The sequence below is a fragment of the Natrix helvetica genome, assembly GCF_964273705.1.
Source record: "Natrix helvetica genome assembly, chromosome: 8".
NCBI classification, from domain to species: Eukaryota; Metazoa; Chordata; class Lepidosauria; order Squamata; family Natricidae; genus Natrix; species Natrix helvetica.
In genome coordinates, this window is record NC_138559.1 from 11,815,784 (window position 1) to 11,842,901 (window position 27,118).

The 27,118-nt window shown below is 40.2% G+C and overlaps 1 protein-coding gene across 8 annotated transcripts in view; it reads right to left on the reverse strand.

The window, feature by feature from the left end:
* The window catches only part of EBF2 (EBF transcription factor 2), a 258,315-nt gene that overhangs the window by 67,388 nt on the left and 163,809 nt on the right, over positions 1-27,118 (reverse strand). For all 8 annotated transcript variants that reach the window (XM_081960763.1, XM_081960768.1, XM_081960765.1 and 5 more), the window contains one exon: positions 6,687-6,768. In XM_081960763.1, the coding sequence (XP_081816889.1) occupies positions 6,687-6,768 (82 nt within the window). The remainder of the gene's footprint in view (positions 1-6,686; positions 6,769-27,118) is intronic.

The window sequence follows — 27,118 nt, forward strand, 5'->3', positions numbered from 1 at the left end:
CATATCCCAAAAGGTACTTTTTCAAGAGGCAAGTGGACTTTCTGGTTTTTCTTTGAAGACATTTTGCTTTTCATCCAAGAAGTTTCTTCAGCAAAGCAGAAGAGCAGAGCTGAAGAAGCTTCTTGGATGAGATGCAAAATGTCTTCAAAGAAAAACCAGAAAGTCCACTTGCCTCTTGAAAAAAGCATCTTTGGGACTCTTTAGATATTGTTGAACACAAGTAGTTCTTGACTTTTGACCATTCATTTAACAATGGTTCAAAGTTACAATGGCCTTGGAAAAAATGACTTACAACCGATCCTTGAAGTTACAACCACTGCACCACCCAGCAGTTACATCATCAGGTACTTGGCAACTGGCTCGCATTTATGACCATCGTAGCATCTTGCTGTCAGCGATCGTGATTTGTGACCTTCCCAGCTACCTTCCAACATATTAACTGAGGAAATCAGATTCTATTAACCACCATGTGATTTGCTTAACCGCCTGGCAAAAATGGTTGTAAAATTGGGTTCACTCATATGATGATTTGCTTAATAACCACAGTGATAGGAATTCTGATCCTAATTAGGGCCATAAATCAAGGATTATCCCAGCAGCCTTGGACAGTGTAGCTGACAGAGAAGAACGATGGAACTTCAATGGCTTTACAATATTTCAAGGCATATCCCTCCTGCAGTATGAGAAGGTGATGGGATGTATGAACAGCTACCCGATATGATGAGCCACCGAGGTAGGGCAAGAAAAAATGGGTGAAAACCAATCAAGGAGAGAAGCAACCTAGAATTAAGGAGAAACTTCCTAACAATGAGAAGAATTAATCAGGGGAAGGGCTTGCCTTCAGAAATTGCAGGTGCTTCATAACTGGAGGTTTTTAAGAAGAGACTGCCAGCCACTTACCTGAAATGGTAGAGGGCAGCATTGGCAAACCTTTTCAGAACTGAGTGCATGCGCATGCTGGAAACTGGAAGAGCAGCCACCCGTTGTGCATGCATGCTCTGGGCAGCTGCTCTTCCAGTTTCCAGCATGTGCATGCACACTGGCCAGCTGGTCTTCTGATTTCTGTCACTCCCTCATGTGTGAAGACCAGCTGGCCAGTGCGCCGAAACCCAGAAGAGCAATGGGCAATGGCTTGTGTGCCCAGAGAAATGGCTCTGTGTGCACTTCTGGCACACCTGCCTTCGATTGATTCACCATCACTGGTATAGGGACTCCTGCTTGAGCTGGGGGTTGGACTAGAACAGTGGTTCTCAACCTTCCCAATGCCGTGACCCTTTAATACAGTTCCTCATGTTGTGATGACCCCCAACCAAAAAAAATGGTGTCTCGGTTCCTCAGACCATCGAAAATATGTGTTTTCCGATGGTCTTAGGCAATCCCTGTGAAAGGGTCGTTCGACCCCCAAAGGGGTCCTGACCCACAGGTTGAGAACCACTGGACTAGAAGATCTTCACAGTCCTTTCCTGCTCTATTCTGATTGACTGAGTTTCAGAGAACTGTTTCTCAAGATGTGACCTCAAGCTACAGACTGACTCTGCCTGTCCAGGATATGTTTTAACACAAGAAATATGAACTTGACGCCAGGGAGTTATGTACTTCCTGTACTGATTGAAGTTTGCTGGAATAAGAAGGCCTTCCTTTGCAATGGTCTATTTTTCAATATTGAGTTATTCTTTGGGCTTGAGTTATGCCTTAGTTCACAATCCCATCCCTCATTTGGCTCAATTTATAAGTCCTAATTTTGTGGCCTTGGCTTGACTTGTGGCACTGTCAATGTCTTTCAACCCATTGGGTCTCAGTAAAGATGACAGCACGCATTCCACCACTGATATACTTAGCTATTGTGAAAAGACAGTTTTTTTAAATAATTCAGGGTTAAATCCATCAGCTAATATGCGCAAAACAAGGGAAAATGTCACATGCATCAATGCCTATAAATCATCAGCTTCTGCAAACAATCCAAACAAATTGCAGCATTTATTCCAGAATTCCAAATTATTTCATCTGTATCAAATCTGTCCAGGATGATGATTACTTTCCCCTTTGTTCTGAAATGTGCCTGCACAGAAGCTAAATACATTAGGAAAAAAATATTTTATTTTTATGAAAACAAGGAAGTTTCCAAGCTCACGGTGTGTCTCTTGTCGTTCTACTGGTAGGTTATTCAACCTGGCTGAAAGTACCATTAGAATACATTGCATCTAACTAGATCAATGAAATAATTTGCAGAACTCGTTCTCCTTCCAAATTGCAATCAGGAAGGAGAAAAGGGACACATGTTTTAAGATAGTGGCAAGATTTTATCTCCCAAACCATATGCAGATTAATCCTTGATTTACAACCATTTGTTTAGTGACCATTTGAAGTTGTAACGGCAATGGAAAAAGTGACGTATGACATTTCCTCACACTTACGACCATTGCAGCATCCCCACCATCGTGTGATAAAAATGTGACTACTTAGTAACCAGGATGTATTTATGATAGTCGTATGGTAGCCATTTGTGACCTTCCAAGCTGGTTTCTGAGAAGCAAAGCTAAGGGGGAAAGCTGGATTTGCTTAACAACTGCAGGGATTCACTTAACAGCTGCGGCAAAAAAAAAAAGACTGTAAAATCAGGTGCAAATTACTTAGCAATCATCCTGCTAAGCAATGGGCATTCTGGTGCAAATTGTGGTCATATGTCAAGGATTGTCTGTATGTACTTCAGTGTGCACTGATGGGCAAATTATTCCTGTAGTCCATGTACAAAAAAGCATCTGCAGTCAGACATGCACGTAGATTATATGTTCAGAATTTCTGAAAGTCTTGTCACTCACTGATTCTTTGGGTGAGTTATTTATTCTGCTGCTATCAAGCTCAAATGAAGTCTTTTTTTTAAAAAAACAAGATTGATTCTTTGGGATGCATGAAATCGGGATGTGTGATCCATTCTCAGGAGGAAACTGCACATTATTGGCAAGCTGACATCTACACATCCAAACACGTAAGGTCCAAAAGCTACATCATTTTAACATAAACGTATATAGTCAGTGGTGGGATTCAGTCAGTTTGCACCACTTCGTGAGAATCGGTTGTTAACTTTCTGAGGAGTTTGGTGAACTGGTTGTTGGAAGAAATCATTAGGACAGAGAACTGGTTATTAAATTATTTGAATCCCACCACTGTATGTAGTGTGTGCATGTCTTTGTGCATGGATATATACACTGCAAAGTATTGAAAATGAACTAGCACTGCGATTCACTCCACCCAATCATTTTGTTTTACAACGTTATCAAAGCAGCTTCGTTCAATTAAGACTCTAAGCTATATCCCCATTTATCCCTCTCTTCTGCTCTGATGCAATCTGTGTTTTTATCAGTTCTGGGTTATTTCATTTCTTGGACTGACAAGTGTCCTCGGTAACTTGAAGCAAAACCATTAAACAACTTATTTGTTTTTGTTGATGCTGAGGGCTAGTCCTGGGATGAAAGGTAACAGAAGGTGCATGGTTTAGAGTGCAGAAGGCATAACAATCCTTTGGGAGGGTATTCATGTTATAAACACACTTGACCCTGTGTGAAAGACTGACTGGTACCTTTCAGATCTTCAGATTAAAAGCTGTTTAACATTTGTTCACTTTATACCGAAGAACAAAGTGCAAACAGTTATGTACTCAAAATCACAGCATCCATGGAGATGGTAGCTGAATTAGGGGATATAGAAGTTCTTAAAGGAAAAGGAAAGTTCTTAAAGGAAATGTCTAGTTTAATGAAAAGAAGGACTGGGTGTGTGTGTGACATGATAGCAGGATTCCAATATTTGAGCAGCTGGAACAAGAAAGACATGGTCAACCTATTCCCCAAAACCCCTGAAGGCAGGAAAAGAAGCAATGGATGGAAAGTACTCAAGGAGAGAAGCATTTCCTAAAAGTAAGAACAATTAATCAGTGGAACGAGTTGCCTCCAGAAGTTGTGACTGCTCCAACACTGGAAGTTTTTAAGAGGAGATTGGACAGTCACTTGTCTGCAATGGTATAGAGAAAGGGTGAAACCCAGCAGGTTCTGACAGGTTCTGGAGAACCGGTAGCAGAAATTTTCAGTAGTTCGGAGAACTGGCAAATGCCACCTCTGGCTGGCCCCAGAGTGGGGAGGGAATGGGGATTTTGCAGTATCCTTCCCCTGCCACGCCCACCAAGCCACACCCAAAGAACTGGTAGTAAAACCAAAATGAATTTCACCACCAGTATAGAGTCTCCTGCTTGAGCAGGCGGTTGGATCAGAAGACCTTCAAGGTCCCTCCCAACTCTGTTATTCTAGTATTCTGTTAAATAAAAGTCCTTGCAAGGAAGATTTTGCTTTCTGCTTTGTGCGTAGGTAACATTCTTTTGTCCTTTGGGTTCAATTGCCCCAAATGGCTTTTGAAATCCATGACTATAACACTCATTCCCAGTCAGACCTTTGGCCAGGAACTAGCTTTTCTGCGGAGATGCAGGATTAAAAATTAAGGAGAGGTAAAGGTTCCCCTTGCACATATGTGCTAGTCATTCCTGACTCTAGGGGGCGGTGCTCATCTCTATTTCAAAGTCAAAGGGCCAGTGCTGTCCGAAGAGGTCTCCGTGGTCATGTGGCCGGCATGACTAAATGCCGAAGGCACACAGAATGCTGTTACCTCCCCCCCCAAAGGTGGTTCCTATTTTTCTACTTGCATTTTTACATGCTTTCAAACTGCTAGGTTGGCAGAAGCTGGAACAAGAAACAGGAGCTCACTCTGTTACATGGTGCTAGGGATTCGAACCGCCGAACTGCTGACCTTTCTGATCGACAAGATCAGTGTCTTAGCCACTGAGCCGCCGTGTCCCTTTAAAAATTAGGGCTTCACAAATCATTGCACTGATATTTCACTTGGATGACAGTTGGGTTCTCCTTGGCCATAAAAGCCCCTTTCAACTTGTGGTGTTGGAAGAGTATTTGTGTGTTTATCTGTGTTTGTGTGCAAGGGAAGCACTTCCTGGTGCTTCACTGAAGTAAGTGTAGCACAACCAACTTATAGAAGCCTAATAGAAATTTTCATATCACTGTCCTATATAAGCATTGCAGCTGGCTGTGCAATTTTTGGCAGATATTCCTGGTTTTTAATATTTACTTCCAGTTTCCCCCCCCCCCCCAAAAAAAAGTCATTGGGCAAACAGACTTGCTTAAAAACCACTCTGTTCACTTAACAACCGCTGGAAAAAGAAGTTGTGGAATTGGGAGCAGTCATGTGTTAACACTAGTGACGTGCCGTGAAGTTTATGGCTGGTGAGGCTGGTGACATCATCAGGAAGGGGACCGCAGAGCATGCTCCGTGGTCCCGCGGCTCGCGCTCCGCTGTCCCCTTCATGTTGACTCAGGAAGGCGTGGAATGGGACCACATGTGCCTTTTCCCTTTCCCCTTTTTTTTCTTTTAATGATGACAGCAGTGAGGCTCTGCCTCCCCTGCCTCCCCTGACCGCACGTCCCTGGTTAACACGCTTAACCGCTTAACCTCTTCCACAAGTTATGACTATAATTCGTGGAATGGAAGAACTCTTCACAGCCAACTCATCTCACTGTGAGACCATTTAACAATTCTATTTCATTATTTAAAATTAAAATTTTAAAAATGTTTTAGTTTTTGCCATTCACGTTTCCTTCTGTCCCTCCTTTTGCATCCTTTTTTCAATGAATTTATTCTGCCATTTCTTTGCTATTAGCGTAACTCTTGTCCTGTAGTGAATTGTCCTTCTGGCGGGTTGGCTGTGGCGACTAGTCCCACATGGGAGTTGGCGGCAACAAGTTGGCCATGGCAAGTTGGCCATGGCAAGTTGGCCATGGCAAATTGTCATAATTCTAAGTTGAGTGTACAGCCTGTAAATTGGGGAATACCTGCATGAAGCAACAATAACCAGACTCGGCAAAAAGAGTTCAGAGCCATGTATAGTTAGAAAGGAGAGGGGGGCGGAATCACTGCAAGAGTCTTACATCTGTGCCACCAGGCTTAAGCGATTAACGGGTGTCAAAGAGAGAGAAAAATAAATAAGATTTAGTGCCTACATCCCCCTCAGCCCTCTTCCCCATCCGCCTTGCCTCCCTTCACAGGGTTTGCAACCAGAGCCCTTCACTTCCTCCTGTGTTTTTATTAGCCAGTATTTTCAATTCATCAGCATCAGCTATGATGAAACTAGTGGCAGCTATTCCTCAAAAGCAGCTGGGGCACCCTCCCTTGGGTCTACTTGCTTTCACTAGGGAGAGTCCTTAAAGTGACCAGAGCTGGAATAGCTGCAGCTGAGAACAAACCTAAAGTGAATGTTGTGGAAGAATACAACTTCCTGGCGCATTAAGAAGGATATTTTTGAAAAATGTGGAAAGATCTGAGCGAGGTTCCTCTATGCAGGCCCTGTTACATGCGGGCATCTTACTTTGGAGTGTCAAATCAAATACACATCTCCAGTTGGTGGGATGTCTTTTGGGGATTTTCCTCTCCCCCCCCCACCCCAAAATGGGAGGAAGCAAGGACTCAACATGATAAACACAGAGAACAAAAAACCTTCCACAATCTATGATGGGGCTTATCATTTACTGTCATCTCATTTATTACCTGCAGTGTCAGTGATGAGCAACGGGGGGGGGGGGCGGACAAAAACAGACAACTTACTTAACTTAACAGCCGATTCCCACTTCGCTTACCTGGAATCGTCGCATATCTCGAGGGTTTCCGGCGGTCTTCAAACAGTTCTGGTTGCACTTGAGGAAGAATTTTAAGAAGAATCTGCAAGGGGAGAAAAGAGAAGGGGCTTGACATCTTCCGTTTTTTTAAGAAATTAAAGTCTGATATCATTTAGTTGCTTTGTGCCAGTGTGTTTGTGCCCTGTGGCTGGAACCATCAGGGGGATATCAACCGGCTGTCGAAAAGGAAACTGTCAATTAAAACAGATTAAAATGACATTTCTGGCTGCATCCATAAAGCAAGATCTGAAATGATCAGGCACCAAAGATTCTTCCAAGCTTTGTCACCCTGAAGTCATATAAGGAAAGAGAGAAGGAACCCAAGGAGAATGAATTTATAGATGCAAATACGCAGTCAGATGCTCAGTGGATGTCTCATTCCCTTTTCCCTGAGTGTAAAGGACATTCAGACATTACTTTGTAGCAAAACTGACTTTCTCAGTGAAGGTGTCAGGGTTCCAAGTAACATCCCCAACAAAAGAAGACTCCAAGGCTTGAGTTCCCTCAAGGTTCCATTTTATTAGAGATGTCATATTGGCACATCTGGGAAAACCCAAATCTGAAAACTTCCAGGTTTTCCCCACCCAAAAGAAAGTTCAAGTCCCTGCCCAGCACCCACATGTCCATCACATGGTCCAATCATACACCATCCAAAACTGGAGTTGCTTCTCAGTCACCCCATCGCAGCTGCAGGGTAAGGTGTCCTTGACTCCCTGAGAAAGGAATGTTATTTTGACTATATATCTCCCATACTCCATATAATCCTCCCTCCCATTTTCCCACAGTAGAAAATGTGGCAGGCCTGAAAGCCCAATGCAAAAGATGGCTTCCAGGTCTGACAGAAGGTCCACACCAAAGCTAGATCTCCATCAGGATCCTTTAACATGTTTATCTTAATGATAGAGACGTTTTCAAGGGGGCAGCTGAGTTGTAGAGCTCTTTGTGGGTTGAGAAGAAAGTGAAAAATCTATTTACAAAGTTCAGTTCCCTCAAGTTAAGAACTGGAACTGGCCATAGAGTTGGATTTGGTTCTGTTCACTTTCATGTTTTGTTCAAAAAAAATTTCCATTCTGTAAGGTTTTCATATCTGTGCACATATTTTTCAAAGTCTAAACAAAAACTGCCTTTATTTTTGACACCGTTTCTCCAAATGTGCACTTTTCCTCTTTGCTTCTTTGGTTTTTCAAATATATCAACCCAACATTGTGTAGAACAGGTTCTTATTTTCTTTCTCTCCTCTTTGTGTATCCTCATTTTTATACTTTGCCTAATGTTCAAAAATGTTCGACAACATTTTCTCCTAATTTGTACGCATTCCCCACACCCTCTCTTACTTCCAGCCCATGCATATTCTGGAAAATATGCTTTCCCTTCTTTTCTGAGCTTCATAAAATTTAGCAAAGAAGCATGTATAATGTGAAGGAAAGATAAAATGAAGAAAAAGCAATGACATCCAAAGGCTACTATGGATGGGATGTTGAGTGTCCCTGTCAGGGACAAAGGGTTAAACTTCTACTGAGCTTATTGTGTTCATTATGTAGCCTTGGGCAAATCTCTGCATTTCACTTTAAGCTATTTTACAAGACTTCTGGGAATTTAAATGATAGAAATTCATACATCAGTTGCTCACAGAGCCTTTCGCCCACATATATTCTAGAGGGTTGCCTTATTTTGTGCTGTAAGGCAACATTTATAATACTCCCCTTCTAATTTTATCTTCTTGATTCTACAATTGTTGGAAATTGGTACCTGGTATTCTCAAACCCAGCCCTAAATGTCAATGGAGAGTGTCAATCATCCAGTCTTGATTGTTCCAAAGAAGCTTTTTCAAGAGGCAACTGGACTTTCTTTTCTTTCAAGACGTTTCACTTCTCATCCAAGAGCCTTCTTCAGCTCTGACTGGATGGTCAGGAATGGAATGGAAGGTGAGGAATGGAAGGATTTATATTCCTTGCAGACAGCTGGTCATTTGCATTCTTTTAGAGGGTCGTTGAGGCCACTTGGAGGTTTATCTGTGTCCTCAAGGTCAGCTGATGAGTGCAATTGGGTGTGAAGCCTTCTTGAAACTGCTAGAAAGTATAAGATGAAAGTCCAGTTGCTTCTTGAAAAAGCACCTTTGGGACAACCATGACCTGGATGACTGAGAATCTCCACAGACTTTTCTGAAACAACTTTCTCATTTCCCAACAAGCATTGCTTGAAATTTCTCCACCTGTGCATGCTCTCTTTGAAGACACAATCAAGAGTGCAAGGGGCATAAGCATGCTTCATGGGATGCATCTGGCAATAGCAACCTAATTTCTGATTTGAAGAGGCAACTGAAGAAGCTTCTAAAATGAGGAAAAACAAGAAAGTCCAGTTGCCTTTTGGAAAAGCACCTTTGGGTCAAGTCCAGGTCTTCAAATACCACAATACTCTCTGTATGCATGCAACTTTATTGGGTTGGTTAAATATTCATGCACGGGGAATGCAAATTTGTGTTGTGGGGATTAGGTGTGGTTCTGCTTAAGAGCTAATTTGAAATGTTTAATATGTTGGATTAAGATAGATGAATCCTAGATTAGAATTCCCATCAGGAAAGTGATAAGCTTCTATTAGGTCAGGTATTATTTTTTGGCCTAATAAGTGGAATTGTGGTAGGATAAATATGAGTGGAAACAGTCTCAAGAGATGGTGGCACCTGGCCAAATTTGTCTAGGCTAAAAAAAAAACCTGATGGTTTAGACTTGGTTAGTTCTTGGATAAGAAATCTCCAAGAAATGCAGAAGGAGGAAGAAGGGGGAGGGGGGAGGAGGGGGGAGGAAAAGAAGGAGAAGGAATAGTAGTATTAATAGTAGTATATAGTAGTAGTAGTAGTCGTAGTAGTAGTAGTAGTGGATACATTATTGGAGTCACTGAAGCTTAAGGTTTAAATTGAAGAATAAAATAAAAATATACTACTAAATATGAAGAGGAAAGTGGTCATACAATATATTTCTTTTCATCATATAAAGCATCAAACCTTTGGAAGTTAGTTGAAGGTCTTTTTCATATGTCCAAGCTAATCAGTCTTAAAATATTTTATGACTTCTTTAGTTCTTACACAACTATTATTGCAACTGCCTCCACACACACACACCCCTATATTTTTAACCTTTGGTTCTAATCCGTTTATTTGAACTTAATTTAAATTTTATTATAGGTGTTTTACTTTTTCTCATGGTACTTATATTTTATGGCCAATTGCCTAGAGAATATTTGTTCTGGGTAGCGAGAAGGTACTGTAAATCAAGGTTAGGTGAGTTAGTACACTGAGGCCCTCGGCCCTCGGAATTTAGTTCTTGAACAAATTCCAAGCTTTTTGGTAGGAGTTTGAGAGCTCTGGTAAGAGTTCTGTGTCTATTGCTCGAAAAAGAAGGTAGAGAGAGCAGGAAAGAAGGAAAAATGGAAAAGTCAGAAATAGACATCTCTGCCTCTCTTCCTCTGTTTTACAGTCCCACAGAAAACAACATTGTCCACTGTTGCTGTAAATAAAAGACATATAAAAAATATATTAGTTCTATGTAATTTCATTTACTCATGCTTTACAAGAGAAAAGCCCACTTTATTACTCTGGAATCAGTAGTAAATATTCTTTAAAAAAAGAACAGATGAAGACAAGTCCTTGAGACTTATGCTTTCAGAAGGCCAGATGCAGAACTACTTACTGAGTCCTTTAAACACAGAGCAAAAGAACTCTAGCGAGATGAAAATGGACAATACTGGAAGACTTCCTATCAACAGAACAGAACAGACAGCTACTTCCCAATAACTCACTATATTATTGTCAGCGTTCCAAAGAGCATCCAAAAGATCCAAAAGAAAAGATGGCTGCAGGTCTGACAATTATATTTTGACGGCATTCAACATCACTGCAAATAAAGTTTTCAGAAAAGATTCCATTATCAGTCAGAGCGCAGTTAAGTTATTAGTATATATGTATTTCCTCTTTTAATTTTCCTCTTTTTATATAGAATGGATGCATGGAGTTATCCTGGTATCTTATTTTCCCAGGAGTCTCCAGATCAGTGGTGGGTTTCAAATCCTGTTCCAACCGGTACGGTTGGAATGGGGCTGGCGGCATCCTCATGGCATCTTCAAGCTTGCAGTGCGTGCATGTGTCTTAGCACCTCCGCGATGCACCAGCTTCTCTGTGGAGCATCGTGCAGGTGCTGTATGCGCCATGCGCATGCACGGCAGCGCAGAAGTTTTAAAACACAGGTAAGGAGCTCGGGTGGGTGGGTAGGCCCTCCAGAGCATCATACCGGAACGGTATCTGGTGCTCCGGGCTGGCTCCGGGGTGTACTGCCTGCAACCCACCACTGCTCCAGATCTATCTACCCTGACCATCCTGTCCCAGTCTTGGGTCTTCTGATATGCTAAGTGTGCAACAGCTAGAATTTCTAGGCAGTTGGAAAGGTACAACCTCAAACACCTGGAGAACACGAGGTTGGGGAAGGTTGCTTAGAGAGGAATGCAAAGGAAATACATTGGAAATAAATATGTTGGAAATAAAATAATAAACATATAGCTTTAAACCAAATGTAAACTGTTTTAAATTTGATTTTTTTTAAAGAAAATGTTTTGTAATAGAGTTGGAATATTCTCCCCAATTCAGTTGCCTCAGCTACTAATTTTCATAGTTTTAACTCCAACTTAACTTCTGTGGATTTCACCCCATATGTAAGAGGTCCTTAAGCGGGCGTGGATAAATGTGCTTTATCATCCCTATCATAGGTTTTTTCCTTTTAATTTTTTTTTTATTTTTCATTCTCTTACATGCCATTGTAAATATACATTCACATAATTGTTATTCTTCTTTACATTTGTCATTCTTATACATTTGTTATTCCATTTAATAGGTTATAATATACAATTTGGATTGCTTTATTTACCATCCCTTCTGCCTGTTGTAACACCACCTTATTTTCCCTTTCTTTTCTCCCTCCCTCCCTTCTCTACTTTCTTCCTTCCTCCTCTCCTTCCCCTTTCTTCTTCCCTTACTTCCCCCTACTCCTACTTTTCTTCTTTCCCTTCCTACCCTCTCTCCTTCTCTTTCTCTCCCTTCCATCCTCCTTTCCTTACCTCTTTCTTCTTTCCCTCCTCTTCTTCTCATTCTCTCCTCTTCTCTCCCTTTCTTTTTCTGTTGTTATAGGTGTCTCTTTCAAATCTCAGTTTTCTTGGGATGGTATTTCACATTTGTTTGTTTTTTCATTTTGCTTGTTTAAATTTGTAATTTTTGTTTGATGAATAAACATTAAGCAAACAAATATGAAACAAATATGTTGGACATGACTGATTGTAATTTTGTTCTGTTAGCCATTCTATTAAAAAATTAAAGGAAAACAAAGCAAGAGCTAGCTGAAGTAGGTAGCTACATTTACGTAGCTAAATTTGGTTATTCCCCTAGAACTTAAAATAAGAGAAACTTGCTAATTCCAAGGAGGCTGGATTAGGAAATAAAAATAAACATTGAAGACAACAATGGCAAACTATTTTCATATTGCTGCCATGGACATGGCATCTGATGATCAAGACTCAAATCACCTTGAAGGAAACCTTTAGCTGTTAAACAAAAGCCAAGAAAATCCATGAAAACTGATGCTCTGTTTTGGGTGCATTGCTTGAGCTACAGGGATTTATATTCTGGAACATCATTTTTGTATTAAATATATGCCTGATCGAATCTCGGAGCATTATGCCTAGCCACAACAGCTACATACTATGACCCAAAAGTTGAAGGTGAGTATGGATTGGTGGGGTGGACAAGAGAATTTTTTTTTAGGATTTGACTGTTAATTTTTCAACTGGTATCTGCACAACTATATCCACGGTAAAAATATGTTTCAAGAAAAATGGATATTTTTCCAGTCGTTATAAACTGTGAACGTTATTCCCTAATTTGGGGGTGTGGGTCTATAATATCTCCAACTGAAACAACAGAAAACTATTCACATAATAAGAGGAGGAGGGAGGTTAAAGTGTGAATAGCATTTTGTTTTGTAACCTACAATCCTGCACTGTATTAGCTATGCATGGGGAAACTGTGAAGCTGAGCATGGCCTCAGGGGGGTCTGGATGAGCCGCTCTGGGCTCTGGAGCTAAGCAGGGTCAAGCTTAGTAAGTGGTACTAGGAAGAGAATCTATCATGCAATACTAAGGCTTTAGGCTGGGCTGAGATATTTAAGGCTTTAGGCTAGATTAGGAAGGCAAAAAGCATCTTGGAAAAGCACAATGGCAAACCAAATTTGTGTTGCTCCCAAGCAAATTACACAGAAAGGGTCTCAAATGAGCATCTCCTTTTTATCTGAACTTTGCCAAAATTAGAACTGCAAAAGTCAATCGAATGGATTCTGCTAAAATATATATATTATTTGAAATACTGCAGAGAATAGGTTCTTCTCTCTGTTTGTTTAGGACTGTCTTTTCCCTATTGTACTTGGATTTTTTTTCCGAGAGGGAAGAGGGGGGAGAGAAAGGGAAGGGAGGAGAGGAAATAATGTGAGAAGAGTTTATTCCGGCATTTTAGTGGTGCATTTAAATTGCAAGGAGGTGAGGGGGAGGGGAAAGCCCACAGATTTAACTGGGACACAGAAAATTTATGAAGGCTGCAGGACAAAATAAAATGCATTTATAGAAGAGGGGAATAGTTGGAAGGAGGGATGGGTATTGAAAGTCAACTGGGAACTCAATGAACAATTTATTTATTTATTTCCCTTGCTGAGTGCTTGTCTTTAAAAAAAAAAAAAGCTTTTGCAGTAAGTTAAAGTCCCAGGTGAACTAGGCCTCGTTCCCTTTCTGTTACTATGACAACGAATTTTTACCGCAGTCCCAAAGTCCCTCTAGAACTCACACATTCATGCTTTGAATTAGAACTTTAAAGGAGAAAGATATATATTTTTCCCAAGGTTTACCAACAAGAAAATAAAACATATATGCCCATACACACAACCACAAAAGAAATATAAAAAAACAAGGGGGGGAAATGTGTCCCTGCACATATTAAAGTGTTATAACTTCAATAAAATTCTAGTTTGTCAACTCCCCAAACTAAAAATTAAAAAAAAAAACCCAGACACAAAGGAAACACAACGTATCTGATTCATTTACAATTATTCTTAAATAAACAGCAAATGTTATTAGGAGGAACAAAAAAAAATCTTTAAAATGATACAATATATTGTATGCATAATTCTTGAAAACATCGACACTTTTTTTTCATAAATGAATGTTGATTTTTTTAAAAAAAACAAGTAATAAAAAGAAACTAAAATCTGCAAATGATTCAGAAGCAATGGGCAACAAATATAAATGTGTGACAGCGATTGAAATATTTACTTGCTGCATTCTGGAGTTTCATTCTTAAACTGATGTTGGAAAAGATTGAGCAAACAAAACCAGGCAACCTTAGAGAATGGAGAGGTTGCATTTTTGTGATCTGCAGTCTATTTTGATTTCATTTTTGAGCTTAGTTAGATGAAAGGACAGGTCACAGTGGCAGAGCTGTTAAAATGGACTCGTCAACAAGAAGCTTAGCAGTTCGAAACCAAGCATCCCGTGATGGGTGAGCTCCTGTTCTTGCTTCAGCTCCTGACAACCTAACAATTCAAAACCATGTAAACCAGAGGTGGTATTCAGCAGGTTCTTATCAGTTCTGGAGAGAGAACCGGTAGCAGAAATTTGGAGTAGTTTGGGGAACCTCTGACTGGCCCCACCCCCATCTATTCTCTGCCTCCTGAATCCCAGCTGATCGGGAAGAAATGGGGATTTTGCAGTATCCTTCCCCTGGAGTGGGGGTGGGAATGGAGATTTTACAGTATCCTTCCCCTGCCACGCCCACCAAGCCATGCCTACAGAACCAGTAGTAGAACAATTTGAATCCCACCACTGATGCAAATGTAAGTAGATAAATAGATACCACTTCGGTGGGAAGGTAACAGCATTCTGTGCACCTATGGCATACTGTCATACTGGCCACATGGGAGCATGTTCAGACAATGCTGGCTGGCTCAGCTAGGAAATGGACATCTATACATTTATATGCTTAAATCACACACTTTATTAGTCAGATCACCAGGTTGTAGCCAAATGGTAATTTCCTTCTCTAATTATTCAAGAGAAAGTGAAACCTGGCTGTTGGAACCAGAGTTATGCTAATGTCCTTCTCCAAAATGGTCTGGAGATCACCCCTCATTGCCTTTGGAGGAAGTGGCACTATTCCCAAAGTCAATGGACCACCTCCACAAAAAGGGTGTCTCCACCAGGATTAAGTTGGCACCTGACCTCCACAAAGGAGTTATGGTCTTGATGGATCACCCAAGATCTCAAAAGAGAGAGAGAGAGAGAGAGAGAGAGAGAGAGAGAGGGAGGGAGGGAGAGAGAGAGAGAGAGAGAGAGAGAGAGAGAGAGAGAGAGAGAGAGAGAGAGAGAGAGAGAGAGAGAGAGAGAGAGAGAGAGAGAGAGAGAGAGAGTTAACAGGCACAAAAGACAAGAAAATAGAGCAGGTAGGTTTGTTTGGCCGATTCCTTTCTCATAGCTCGAGCTTGGCTCCATGTTAAGTTAAAGTTGGTTGTAACTTAATACCAAACTAGGTACGGTATTTTATTAAAGGCATTATCGTTTTAAACCTCTGAGAGGTTAGGAAGCATATTGCTAATTTGAATCCCTCATTTTTATCTTATCACATCCTAAGTCAATATAAGGTTTTTTTTTTCCTTTAAAAAAGCCAATGGCTTAGCAAGCAGGAGCATCTGGGAAAATCCCAACTACTAGAGTAAATCTTGGGATTAGATTTTTAATTTACTAGGCTGATTGCCTTGAATGAAAAAATATCAATCCAGCTGATCCTTTCATATGCTGAACCATATTTGTATGAAGTCTGGGGAAATAAACCACATTGTTCTGTCCCTTTAAAAGTGCATGCACTTAATATCTCCTTACCTGGATTATTCCAATGTGTTACATATGACACTACAGTACACTGAAGATCACTCACAAACTTCAAATAATACAGAATGCAATCAGATTCTAACTTTTTATATCTGGCTTCCGGATTTAACCCTGAAAGCTCCAGGGACAAGTCATTTGGGGGTATAATTATCACCTTCTATTAAGCAAAGAACAAACTAGTCAAAATTCCTTTGATTCTCCCATGGAACTCACTACAACAACATGGAAACTCCCTTCCTTCCTTCCTTCCTTCCTTCCTTCCTTCCTTCCTTCCTTCCTTCCTTCCTTCCTTCCTTCCTCCCTTCCTTCCCTGAAAGTCAACTTTGGAATCCCAAAGGTGCTTTTTCAAGGGGCAACTGGACTTTCTGGTTTTCCTTTGAAGACATTTCGCTTCTCATTCTCATTGTTTTTTTTTTAAAAAAACAATTTAGAAAGTATAGTTGCCTCTTTAAAAGGCATCTTTGGGACAACCATGACCTGGATGGCTGAGAATCTCCATAGACAGTCAACTTTGGGACTTGATCCATCAACTTCCTCAAATGCCATTCTAAAGAATAGAGAAATCTTTATTACACGCGCAATTGTTTGGTGTGATCTTTTTTTTTCTTTTACAATTTTCTTCCATTCCTTCTTTTGTTTTTGTTGTTATTCTATTTAATGGAATAAAGACCCCACCTTGACCTGTCCCTCCAAAATAAGAGGTACATTTGAACATGTTATGAGTGTCTAACCAAGTTTATTAAGATGGAGGATTGAGATGGGACTGAGCTGAGGGCATTGGGTATATTCAGGCATGAAAAGGAAAGGGAAATAAAAATTATACCTCTCTCCATAATAGTTCAGTTTTCTATATGCAGGGGAACATTTAGTATAAAACTCCAGCTTCCAGCATAGGAGAACCACATAGAACCACATGTCTGTTCTCTTTGCTCAGATGTTACAAAACAACGTAATTTCCTACTATGCAAACAAGTGTGGCCTTGCACCATTTTCTATTTGATGTTTTGCTGATTTCTCTTAGTAATTTCCCAAAAGTTTTCTTCCCCCGTGAAACTGGTTTTTGTTTTAATCTCTTTTCTTCTCTGGATACCCTATAATTTCTTTCAAAATTCTCTAGCTGGTATTTTTGAGCTGATTTTTATCATTGGAGATGCGCAAGGGTGTTCATTTTGATAATGATATTACTCATAATTCCCAACTGAAAATGTTTTTTTTTAAAAAAATCAGCTTCTTTCCTATGAAATTTGATAGACAAGTCGAAATACAGTACAATAAAAGACAGGACATTTCCAAATACCTCTTGGCCATTTTGTCACTTGATGGTTATAAAACTGCTACTTTCCCCTCCTGAGAATGTTATCAACATTCTCTTCTGCTTTGAAAGGAATTTCAAAAGCTAATTCTCTCTCAGCAAACTGAATGAGAACAGGTGGGGGGGGAGAAAATTGTTTTGCATAATATTATTTTCACTCTTCTTTCCTTTTCTTTTGTATGCTAGAAGCTTAGAAGCCTGAGGTTCTGATTTTTAATTGACAATATTCCCCATGATATCCAAGCTATGATTTGCTTAAACCAGAGTTTGACGTGTTTTTATTGTTTTTTAAAAGTTTTGTAAACTGCCTATCTTTTCATCTTCTGGGTGAAAAACTGTATATATGTAAAATAAATACTAAAGCAAAGCAAGATTTGAAAGTGTGAATTGATCCTCATTTGTTATTGGCATTACAAAAGACTAATTACATAATACTTTGACTTTGAAATATTTATTACAAAAACATGGGGAATATGAAAGATTGAGCATTAAAAATTCAACCATTTCCTTATAGAGTTATTAATTACCTTAGAAGCAATACAAAAGAAAACATAATGCTGACCCTTAAGGAGAATATAAAGAAAAACTAATTTATTTACCTTTACAAACTGTCAAATCTACAAAATTTATGGTCTTTCCTAATGCAAAGGAATAAATGGGCATGTTTAAGAATAACTCCTTGCATCACTACATATTTCAGAATAAAATTTCTTTCTTCAAACTAGATGACTAATTTTTCTCTCTCTCCCAGCACACAGTAAATGGAATAGAAGTCCCTTCTTTGAACTTATCCTTTCTGTTCTATCAGCTGATACACTATTATGATGTTATGATCAGGGACCCAGTTTGCAAAGTTACAAAATTTGCCGCAAACTATCTTCTCTAGAATTTATAGAAGTTACATGAACAAGAAGTCCATACAGTTCACTCTGAGAAAGTATTGCATGGACTTCCTGTTGCTTTCGTAGACTTTTAAGGCCATGTAACATCTGGTTTCTGAAGTGTAGCCAGAGCAAACTACAAATATACTGCTTGTCAGCCTGAAATAGATAGCAGTAGCACTTAGACTTATATACCGCTTCATAGTGCTTTACAGCCCTTTCTAAGTGGTTTATAGAGTCAGCGTATTGCCCATAAGAATCTGGATCCTCATTTTACCCACCTCAGAAGGATGGAAGGCTGAATCAGTATTGGTGATAAAAGTACTACATATCGGGCTTAATTTCATTTGCATCTCAAAGTTCTCACCCAACTTTTGGGGACTTCCAGTTAAGAAACAGCAAAACAACAAAGTTTTGCTCCATAATCAAGCCAGATTTCTAGGAAATCACGGATGAGGTAAAAAGTAAAGGTAAAGGAGGCCAGAATCACATTACAGAGTGTCGTTATGTTCCCACCAAAGGGGTACCTATTAAACTACTTGCATTTGTATACTTTCCAACTGCTAGATTTGCAGGTTCTGAGGTGAGGATGGGTGCTCACCCTGTCGCGAGGAGTTTGAGTCTCAAACCTGGACTGCTGGCTTCCCAACCAACAAGCTTAGCATCTTAACCACTGAGCCAATGATGATAAGGAGACTCCTGTTGAATTCCTCTTTACAAATTGGGATTTCTGGGATGTCAACCTGGGGCCAATTTTATTTTCAAATATACAAACAAAAATCGGGATGTGGTCATTATTTTGTTTTTTCCTTCCTTCTTTTTAGGGCTGATGTTTATATAATGACTATTGAATTCCATCTTCAAGGCATTTTTGGTTCTCTTACATACAAGTTTGGATTTTTAGACTTTCTTGTGAAGGAGTCCCAAAGGTGCTTTTTAAAAAGACAACTGGTCTTTGTTTTTCCTTGACGACATTTTGGTTCTGAAGAAGATTCTTGGATGGAAAGTGAAGGGAAACAACCATGATCTGGTTGGCCAAAGGAAGTTAACACGAAGTAGAGGCTTAATATAACTATTTTCCCCAAAACAGTAGTAATTGCCAAACATCCATATCCCAAAAGTGCTTTTTCAAGAGGCAACTGGACTTTCTTATTTTTCTTTGAAGACGTTTCACTTGTCATCCAAGAAGCTTTTTCAGCTCTGACTCAAGAAACTGAAGAAGATTCTTGGATGAGAAGCATAATGTCTTCAAAGAAAACAAGTCCAGTTGCCTCTTGAAGAAAGCACCTTTGGGAGACCCATGACCTGGATAACTGAGAATCTCCATAGATCAAACATCCCTATTTTCATTGCATAATATTGGGGGTATTCAAGAGACCATAAAAGTCAGGCTGGGTTATTACCTATGACCTCTGACCCACCATGCCAACATGCACATCTACATACACAATTTTATACTCTGGTTTCTCTTCAGGTCATATAAATCTTTTATACACAATTTTATTCATAAAGTATATCCTAATAAGTTAACAATCCAATCCTCTATAAAATACAATTCTGTCATTCTCATTAGCTAACTTGAACAAATGAGTGAATAAATAAGTCTATATTTGTGCATGTCTGTGTGGGCACACATCAATTCACCCAATATATTATTTCTAGAATAGTAGTTCATAGTAATCTGTGAACTGAAAAAAGAAAAAAAAATTGTATTCCACCATATCTCTCCCTCTTTCTTTCCCTGCATATTCATGTCTATTTGTGCATATTTTATTTTGGGGCCACACTGAAATGTCTCCTTTTCTTTTCTTTTCTTCCAAGTAAAAGGAGAACAGAACATCATTCCAAAGAAATATTACACATTTTGAAAAGGTGCTATCCAGGTAAAGGAATTAATTAGAAGCCCACAGGTGCACAATATTACTAGAGGTAGTATTCAGCTGGTTCGGAGAGGTTCTGGCAAACCGATAGTGGAAAATTTGTGTAGTTTGGAGAATCGGCAAATACCACCTTTGGTTGGCCCCGCCCTCCCACCCCCTCTGTTCCCTGTCCTATATTCCCTTGTTTTTTTAGCTCAGCTGATTTGCACAGCCGCGCCTCAGCTGAACTAAACAACAGCTCAGTTCACCAGCATTGACACTGAGGGCGGTCTTTGAGGGTTGCGTGCACAAAGCATACTCTCATAGAACCGGCAGGAAACGATTTGGAATCCCACTGCTGAATATGATCAATATCATATCAGGTTAGAACAGTGTTTCTCAACCTTGGCGATTTTAAGTCGTGTAGACTTCAACTCTGGGAGTTGAAGTCCACAGGACTTAAAGTCACCAAGGTTGAGGAACACTGGATTAGAAGCTCAGGAAATAACCAGATTGGAATAATTGCACAATCCTGGACACTAGGAATTCCCCCTTAAAGTGCTCTAGAATAGATCCTTTGAAGAACTGGGACTGGCATACATTATGGACCTTCTAACCCTAGCCCACTCCAAATCCATGAATGTGGTATTCTCTGTAGGTCATCTTCATTTGACTTGGACTCCAGGTTAGGTTTAGAAAGAAATCCCATGGTTTATGATTTAAATAGATCCCCAGCATAATGCCCTTCTATTACTATCAACTGCTGTTTAAAAAAAGGACCCAATAACTTCATCCTGGAATGTTGATACTATTGCAATTTCATTTTAACACAGGACAGGAAAACGAAAGGAGCAGACAGCCTCGATAGAGAGTTTAGAGATTAGGAGACACCGCAGGAGATAGTAGCAGAGCAGATTAGAACTATTACAAACCAGATATTGGGGAGCAGGGATAACTAATAATGTTAGCTGGCATAAGGCAGCTTTCTAGCTCCCTAATTAACATACTTTAACAACTCTCTTGCCCACAAACCCAGGGTGTTTAATTGGCAGAATGGCGGGCGTTGCTTTTGTATCGACACCTCAGATATAACTGCAGATGTTGGCAAGCAATGTGTCATTCCTATTTAGATACTTTGAGAACCTCAAATAAGAGAGATCCATAAATATTTCACCCACAAATCCACTTATTTTCCATATCAGTAAGTCTGGAAAACATTGCTCTTATTTCCCTCTATAAACTTAATTGCTATAGGGTAACACAGAGAGGGGAACCAAGGTGTCAACAATGCTCCACATTTTAGGACAAGCAGCTCTGGAGAGTTTGTCAAGGTGACAGCAGCCGTAGGTCATCTGAAGTTACAGAAGCTCCTCAGTTATATCCTGGCAGTCAACTCAAGCCATCAAGTAGTGCCCTACTCTGTGTTATGGCCAGTAAGAGCCTTTAAATTTCAAGGCTCTCACTGGCCATACACAGAGTAGGGTGTATGGCCATCCTCGGCTTACAATGCTTCATTTAGTGACCATTCAAAGTTACAACGGCATTGAGAAAAGTGACTTCTGGCCAATGTTCACACTTACAACCATTGCATCGTCATGGTCACATGATCAAAATTCAGATGCTTGGCAAGTGACTCATCTTTATGACCGTTGTAATGTCCTAGGGTCATGTGATCACCTCAGGTGACCTTCTGACAAGCAAAGTCAACGAGAAAGCCAGATTTGCTTAACAAACATGTTGCTAGCTTGATAACTTCAGTGAGTCACTTAACAAGGGTGGCAAGGAAGGTTTTCAAAATGGGGCAAAATTCAACACATGTCTCACTTAGCAACATAAATTTTGGGCTCAATTGCGGCCATAAGTCGAGGTCAATGTGTTCCAGGCTTGCCTGTTGCTGATCAGTGCTCTTGTTAGTTGTCAATGAGAGAGACCAGTTCAGATGGCTGCCACTCAAACCTGATGGCATTTATTAATTTAAAACAGTGTACAATTGTGTCAACTTTGAACAGTTAGCCAGCACTACATTTTATGGCCTTCTCTCTCACAAATACACACATATAAACACAAACACACACATATAAAAGCAGTTAGCAGTGAACAAAGTATCCATCTGAAGGAAAGGGAAGTTTACTAAGCCCCAAATACAGTATTGTATTCCACAATACAATACTGGAGACTGGAAGCTAAAACGTACGAGGAACAGTTGCAGGAACTGGGTATGTCTAGTTTAATGAAAAGAAGGACTAGGGGAGACATGATAGCAGTCTTCCAATATCTCAGGGGTTGCCACAAAGAAGAGGGAGTCAAACTATTCTCCAAAGTGCCTGAGGGCAGGACAAGAAGCAACGGGTGGAAACTAATCAAGGAGAGGAGCAAGTTAGAACTAAGAAGACATTTTCTGACAGTTAGAACAATTAAGCCATGGAACGACTTGCCTCCAGAAGTTGTGAATGCTCCAAGACTGGAAGTATTTAAGAAGATGTTGGATAACCATTTGTCTGAAGTGGTGTAGGGATTCCTACCTAAGCAGGGGGTTGGACTAAAAGACCTCCAAGTTCCCTTCCAACTCTGTTATTCTAATTCCCTCTCCCCTCTCTCTTTCCCTGCATATTTATGTCTGCCTGTGCAGATACTATTTCAGGAAAGTATTTTTAATTGATTAATATCATTAGCTAGATACGTACAACGTGCTAACCATAAATCAAAGTTAACAAAGGGGAATTGCATTACCGACAAAGCGTTTGAGGTTTCAACCGTGGTTCACGGTTCAACATGCAGCTTAGTACTGTAGAACACACAAAATACTTCTATAACACACAAAATTAGCCAACAAAGAACCTCACCCCTGGTTTAATATAAAGCAATACACTGTAGAAAATACAGAACGCTGTACTCAAGAAAACATCTTCAGTAACAAGATAATTGTTTGGAGTTTTACACACACACACACACACTGTAGAAAATACAGAACACTGTACTCAAGAAAACATCTTCAGTAACAAGATAATTGTTTGGAGTTTTACACACACACACACACACACACACACTGTAGAAAATACAGAACACTGTACTCAAGAAAATATCTTCAGTAACAAGATAATTGTTTGGAGTTTTACACACACACACACACACACACACACACTGTAGAAAATACAGAACACTGTACTCAAGAAAATATCTTCAGTAACAAGATAATTGTTTGGAGTTTTACACACACACACACACACACACACACTGTAGAAAATACAGAACACTGTACTCAAGAAAATATCTTCAGTAACAAGATAATTGTTTGGAGTTTTACACACACACACACACACACACACACACACACACACACACTGTAGAAAATACAGAACACTGTACTCAAGAAAACATCTTCAGTAACAAGATAATTGTTTGGAGTTTTACACACACACACACACACACACACACACACACACTGTAGAAAATACAGAACACTGTACTCAAGAAAATATCTTCAGTAACAAGATAATTGTTTGGAGTTTTACACACACACACACACACACACACACACTGTAGAAAATACAGAACACTGTACTCAAGAAAATATCTTCAGTAACAAGATAATTGTTTGGAGTTTTACACACACACACACACACTGTAGAAAATACAGAACACTGTACTCAAGAAAACATCTTCAGTAACAAGATAATTGTTTGGAGTTTTACACACACACACACACACACACACTGTAGAAAATACAGAACACTGTAGTTAAGAAAATATCTTCAGTAACAAGATAATTGTTTGGAGTTTTACACACACACACACACACACGCACACACTGTAGAAAATACAGAACACTGTAGTTAAGAAAACATCTTCAGTAACAAGATAATTGTTTGGAGTTTTACACACACACACACACACACACACACACTGTAGAAAATACAGAACACTGTACTCAAGAAAATATCTTCAGTAACAAGATAATTGTTTGGAGTTTTACACACACACACACACTGTAGAAAATACAGAACACTGTACTCAAGAAAACATCTTCAGTAACAAGATAATTGTTTGGAGTTTTACACACACACACACACACTGTAGAAAATACAGAACACTGTAGTTAAGAAAACATCTTCAGTAACAAGATAATTGTTTGGAGTTTTACACACACACGCACACGCACACACTGTAGAAAATACAGAACACTGTACTCAAGAAAATATCTTCAGTAACAAGATAATTGTTTGGAGTTTTACACACACACACACACACACACACACACACACACGCACACACACACACGCACACCACCCCTCCTCTTTCTAGTTTTCATCTCTTGTTTTCTAGCAGAGAGATTGCACTAATCATCCCTCATTAGATGCAGGCACTTGTTTGTTGCAAAGCTGGTCATTTGCCACTCCAACACTTGCTGGAAGGAAAAGTCTCTCCAAGGAAAACTGCCTTGTTTTTGCACTCCAATGAAAATCTGACACCATTAATAAAAATAATAATTGAACTCCATGGGCTTGCCTTGAAAATGAAACACTAGTCTAACAGCATGCTTATAATTGCAAATGTTCTTCCCAAAAGTCTTTGGAGAGCGCTTTGCAAATATGAGCAGTTGGCATTTCACTTCTTTCTTTCTCTCTCCCTGGACATCCTCGGTTATAAACACGCACACATACAGAGAAAACTTTTTACCAACTTGCAAACAAATAGATGGGAATATGCACACACGAGAGGTTTGGGTGGAGGATAATTTCATTCCAGAATTTCAAGGCCCGCTCTGGTTCACATATCATGCTACACTTGGGTTTCTTTATCCGTGACTAGCTGATAACCCGGGGTTGTGCAGGTATGTATTGATCCCAATCCTGAATTAGAGGGAGCCCCCTTGTGGAGCACTGTGAAGCCATTACCATGGCAACTCCACTGTGCTGTACAGTAGAAGCCATTTTAAGGCACAACAGGCTGTATCTTAACATAATTTGAATCCAAAATGCGCACTATCCCTGTCTAAAGTACTGTGACTTGACACTATACATATAATTGAGTCCTTTTCATTTCAGTGGCCCAGGCATTCCGGAGTTATGCTGTAACACACAGATGGACACGGGGACACACACACAGAGACACACACCCATACCTCAAAGGGTGTTAGAGGTGTCTTACCCCACAGTATTTGTTTCCAGAGAGTAAGTCATCTGTGTACCAAGTTTTGTTGAAATTGCTCAAAGTGTTCCAGAGTTATGCTGGATCATACACACAGAGACAGACAGACAGACATACAGACAGACAGACAGACAGACAGACACACACACACACACACACACACACACACACATACACACACAGTAAACCATAACTGGCTGACCTCAACTCATCCTGAGCCATTATTTGCTAACCACGGTGGTTGCATTCACATAACATACTAAGGGAACCCAAACAAACTCTATTATGGCTTAGCTCAGGGTAGGAAACATGGCATATTTTATAATTAAAGTAGGAGTGAAACAACAGAGCTTTGCATATGGAAGGACAAGGTAAGCCATTAACTCCATGGAGCTCCCATGTGGAGCTCTCTGGCAAGTTCTGTCTTCATAACAATAGGTTTTTGGGGAGGTTAATTATTAGAATTATTCAGGTTCAATCTCCAAAAGATGTTTCATAATGCAAAGGAGTATGAAAATAGTGCCTATTTGCAATCTCTTAAAGCAGCCACATCTTTTCCAGGAATGATACAACTCTTGAAAGATACAGCTTCATTATAAGGTTGCAAAAGGTTGCCATATATCCACATCCTCCAAAGGATTTTTGAAGAGGGAACCCAAAGCATTGCAAAGTCCAGGTCAAAATCTTAGTTACTTAGAAACTAAGAAAGAAGACATATCCCTCGGTTCCGGAGGACACACACTAGTTCTTAGAAGATCTTGAGATGTTCACCAAGATACATGAATTGTAGGAGAAAGAGGCGCTACAGAAAAATTTCAGAGTTTCTGACATTAAATTTGACAGGTTCATATTTCCCTTATTGTTACAGATGTTCATTTGTTCTGCTACTCCTCCAGAAGGTCAGGGTAATTAAATGAGCATTCCACCTCCCATTTCAACCCCATAATAACATCCCTATGAAATAGAATTGACTGAAATAAAGTGATCGGCTGAGAGTAGACGGAATGCTGGATCTCCCCAGTTCACATCTTTGAATGGACTGTGTAAACCAGCAGCCCCCAACTTTTTGGGCACCAGGGTCCGGTTCCTTGGAGAACAGTTTTTCCATGGACCAGAGGGGCTGTGGTTTTGCATGCCGCCTGCATCGAATCGATGGGGCTTTGTTTGTTTGTGTTGGCCCAGTTTCCGGCCAATGCCACGCACGGACTGGGGGCTGGGGAAACCCTGGTGTAAATGACTTTGGGCACCAGAGGAACAGATCCTGCCTAGGAAGCAATCACAGAAAAGAGGCAGAAGACTCCAGTGGCTTAACAACCAGAGAAGGAAACCTAGGAAGGACCTGCTCTAATGGATCAAGCAGTTAAGAGTGGCTACAATAGGTTTGTATTTTCAGATTGCAAAATTCTCTTAATGTAGCCTTACAGTAAAGTAGAATTCATGCCTCCTGTCTGGCTAACCTGGGGGGAGGGAGGGGGGGCTGACACATCTCAGCCTCCACGAATCTTCAGTTTTCTAGATGCCTCTCTCAAAAGGGGCATCTTGTTGGGGTAAAGTCACATTGCTTTATAAGCAAGTTCAACATTGGTTAGATGCATGATACCTAAATCCTAGCACTGCTTGATATTTGTCATGCTGGTATGTGACTTATGACCATTTTTCATGACCGCTGCAGCATGATATAAATTCAGACACTTGGCAACTGACTCATATTTAGGACAGTTGCGGTGTCCCGGGGTCATGTGATCCCCTTTTGCAACCTTCTGACAAGCAACGTCAATGGGGAAGCCAGGTTCACTTAACAGCCATGTTACTAACTTAACAACTGCCGTGATTCATTTAACGACTGTGACAAGAAAGATCATACAATGGGGCAAAATTCACTTAACCAATGTTTTGCTTTGTTTGGGGCTCAGCTATGATCACAACAGGGGACGCAGTGGCTCAGAGGCTAAGACGCTGAGCTTTCCGATCAGAAAGGTCGGCAGTTCGGCGGTTCAAATCCCTAGCACTGCATAACAGAGTGAGCTCCCATTTCTTGTTCCAGCTTCTGCCAACCTAGCAGTTCGAAAGCATGTAAAAATGCAAGTAGAAAAATAGGAACTACCTTTGGTGGAAAGATAACAGCGTTCTGTGCGCCTTCGGCATTTAGTCATGCTGGCCACATGACCACGGAGACGTCTTTGAATAGCGCTGGCTCTTTGGCTTTGAAACAGAGATGAGCACCGC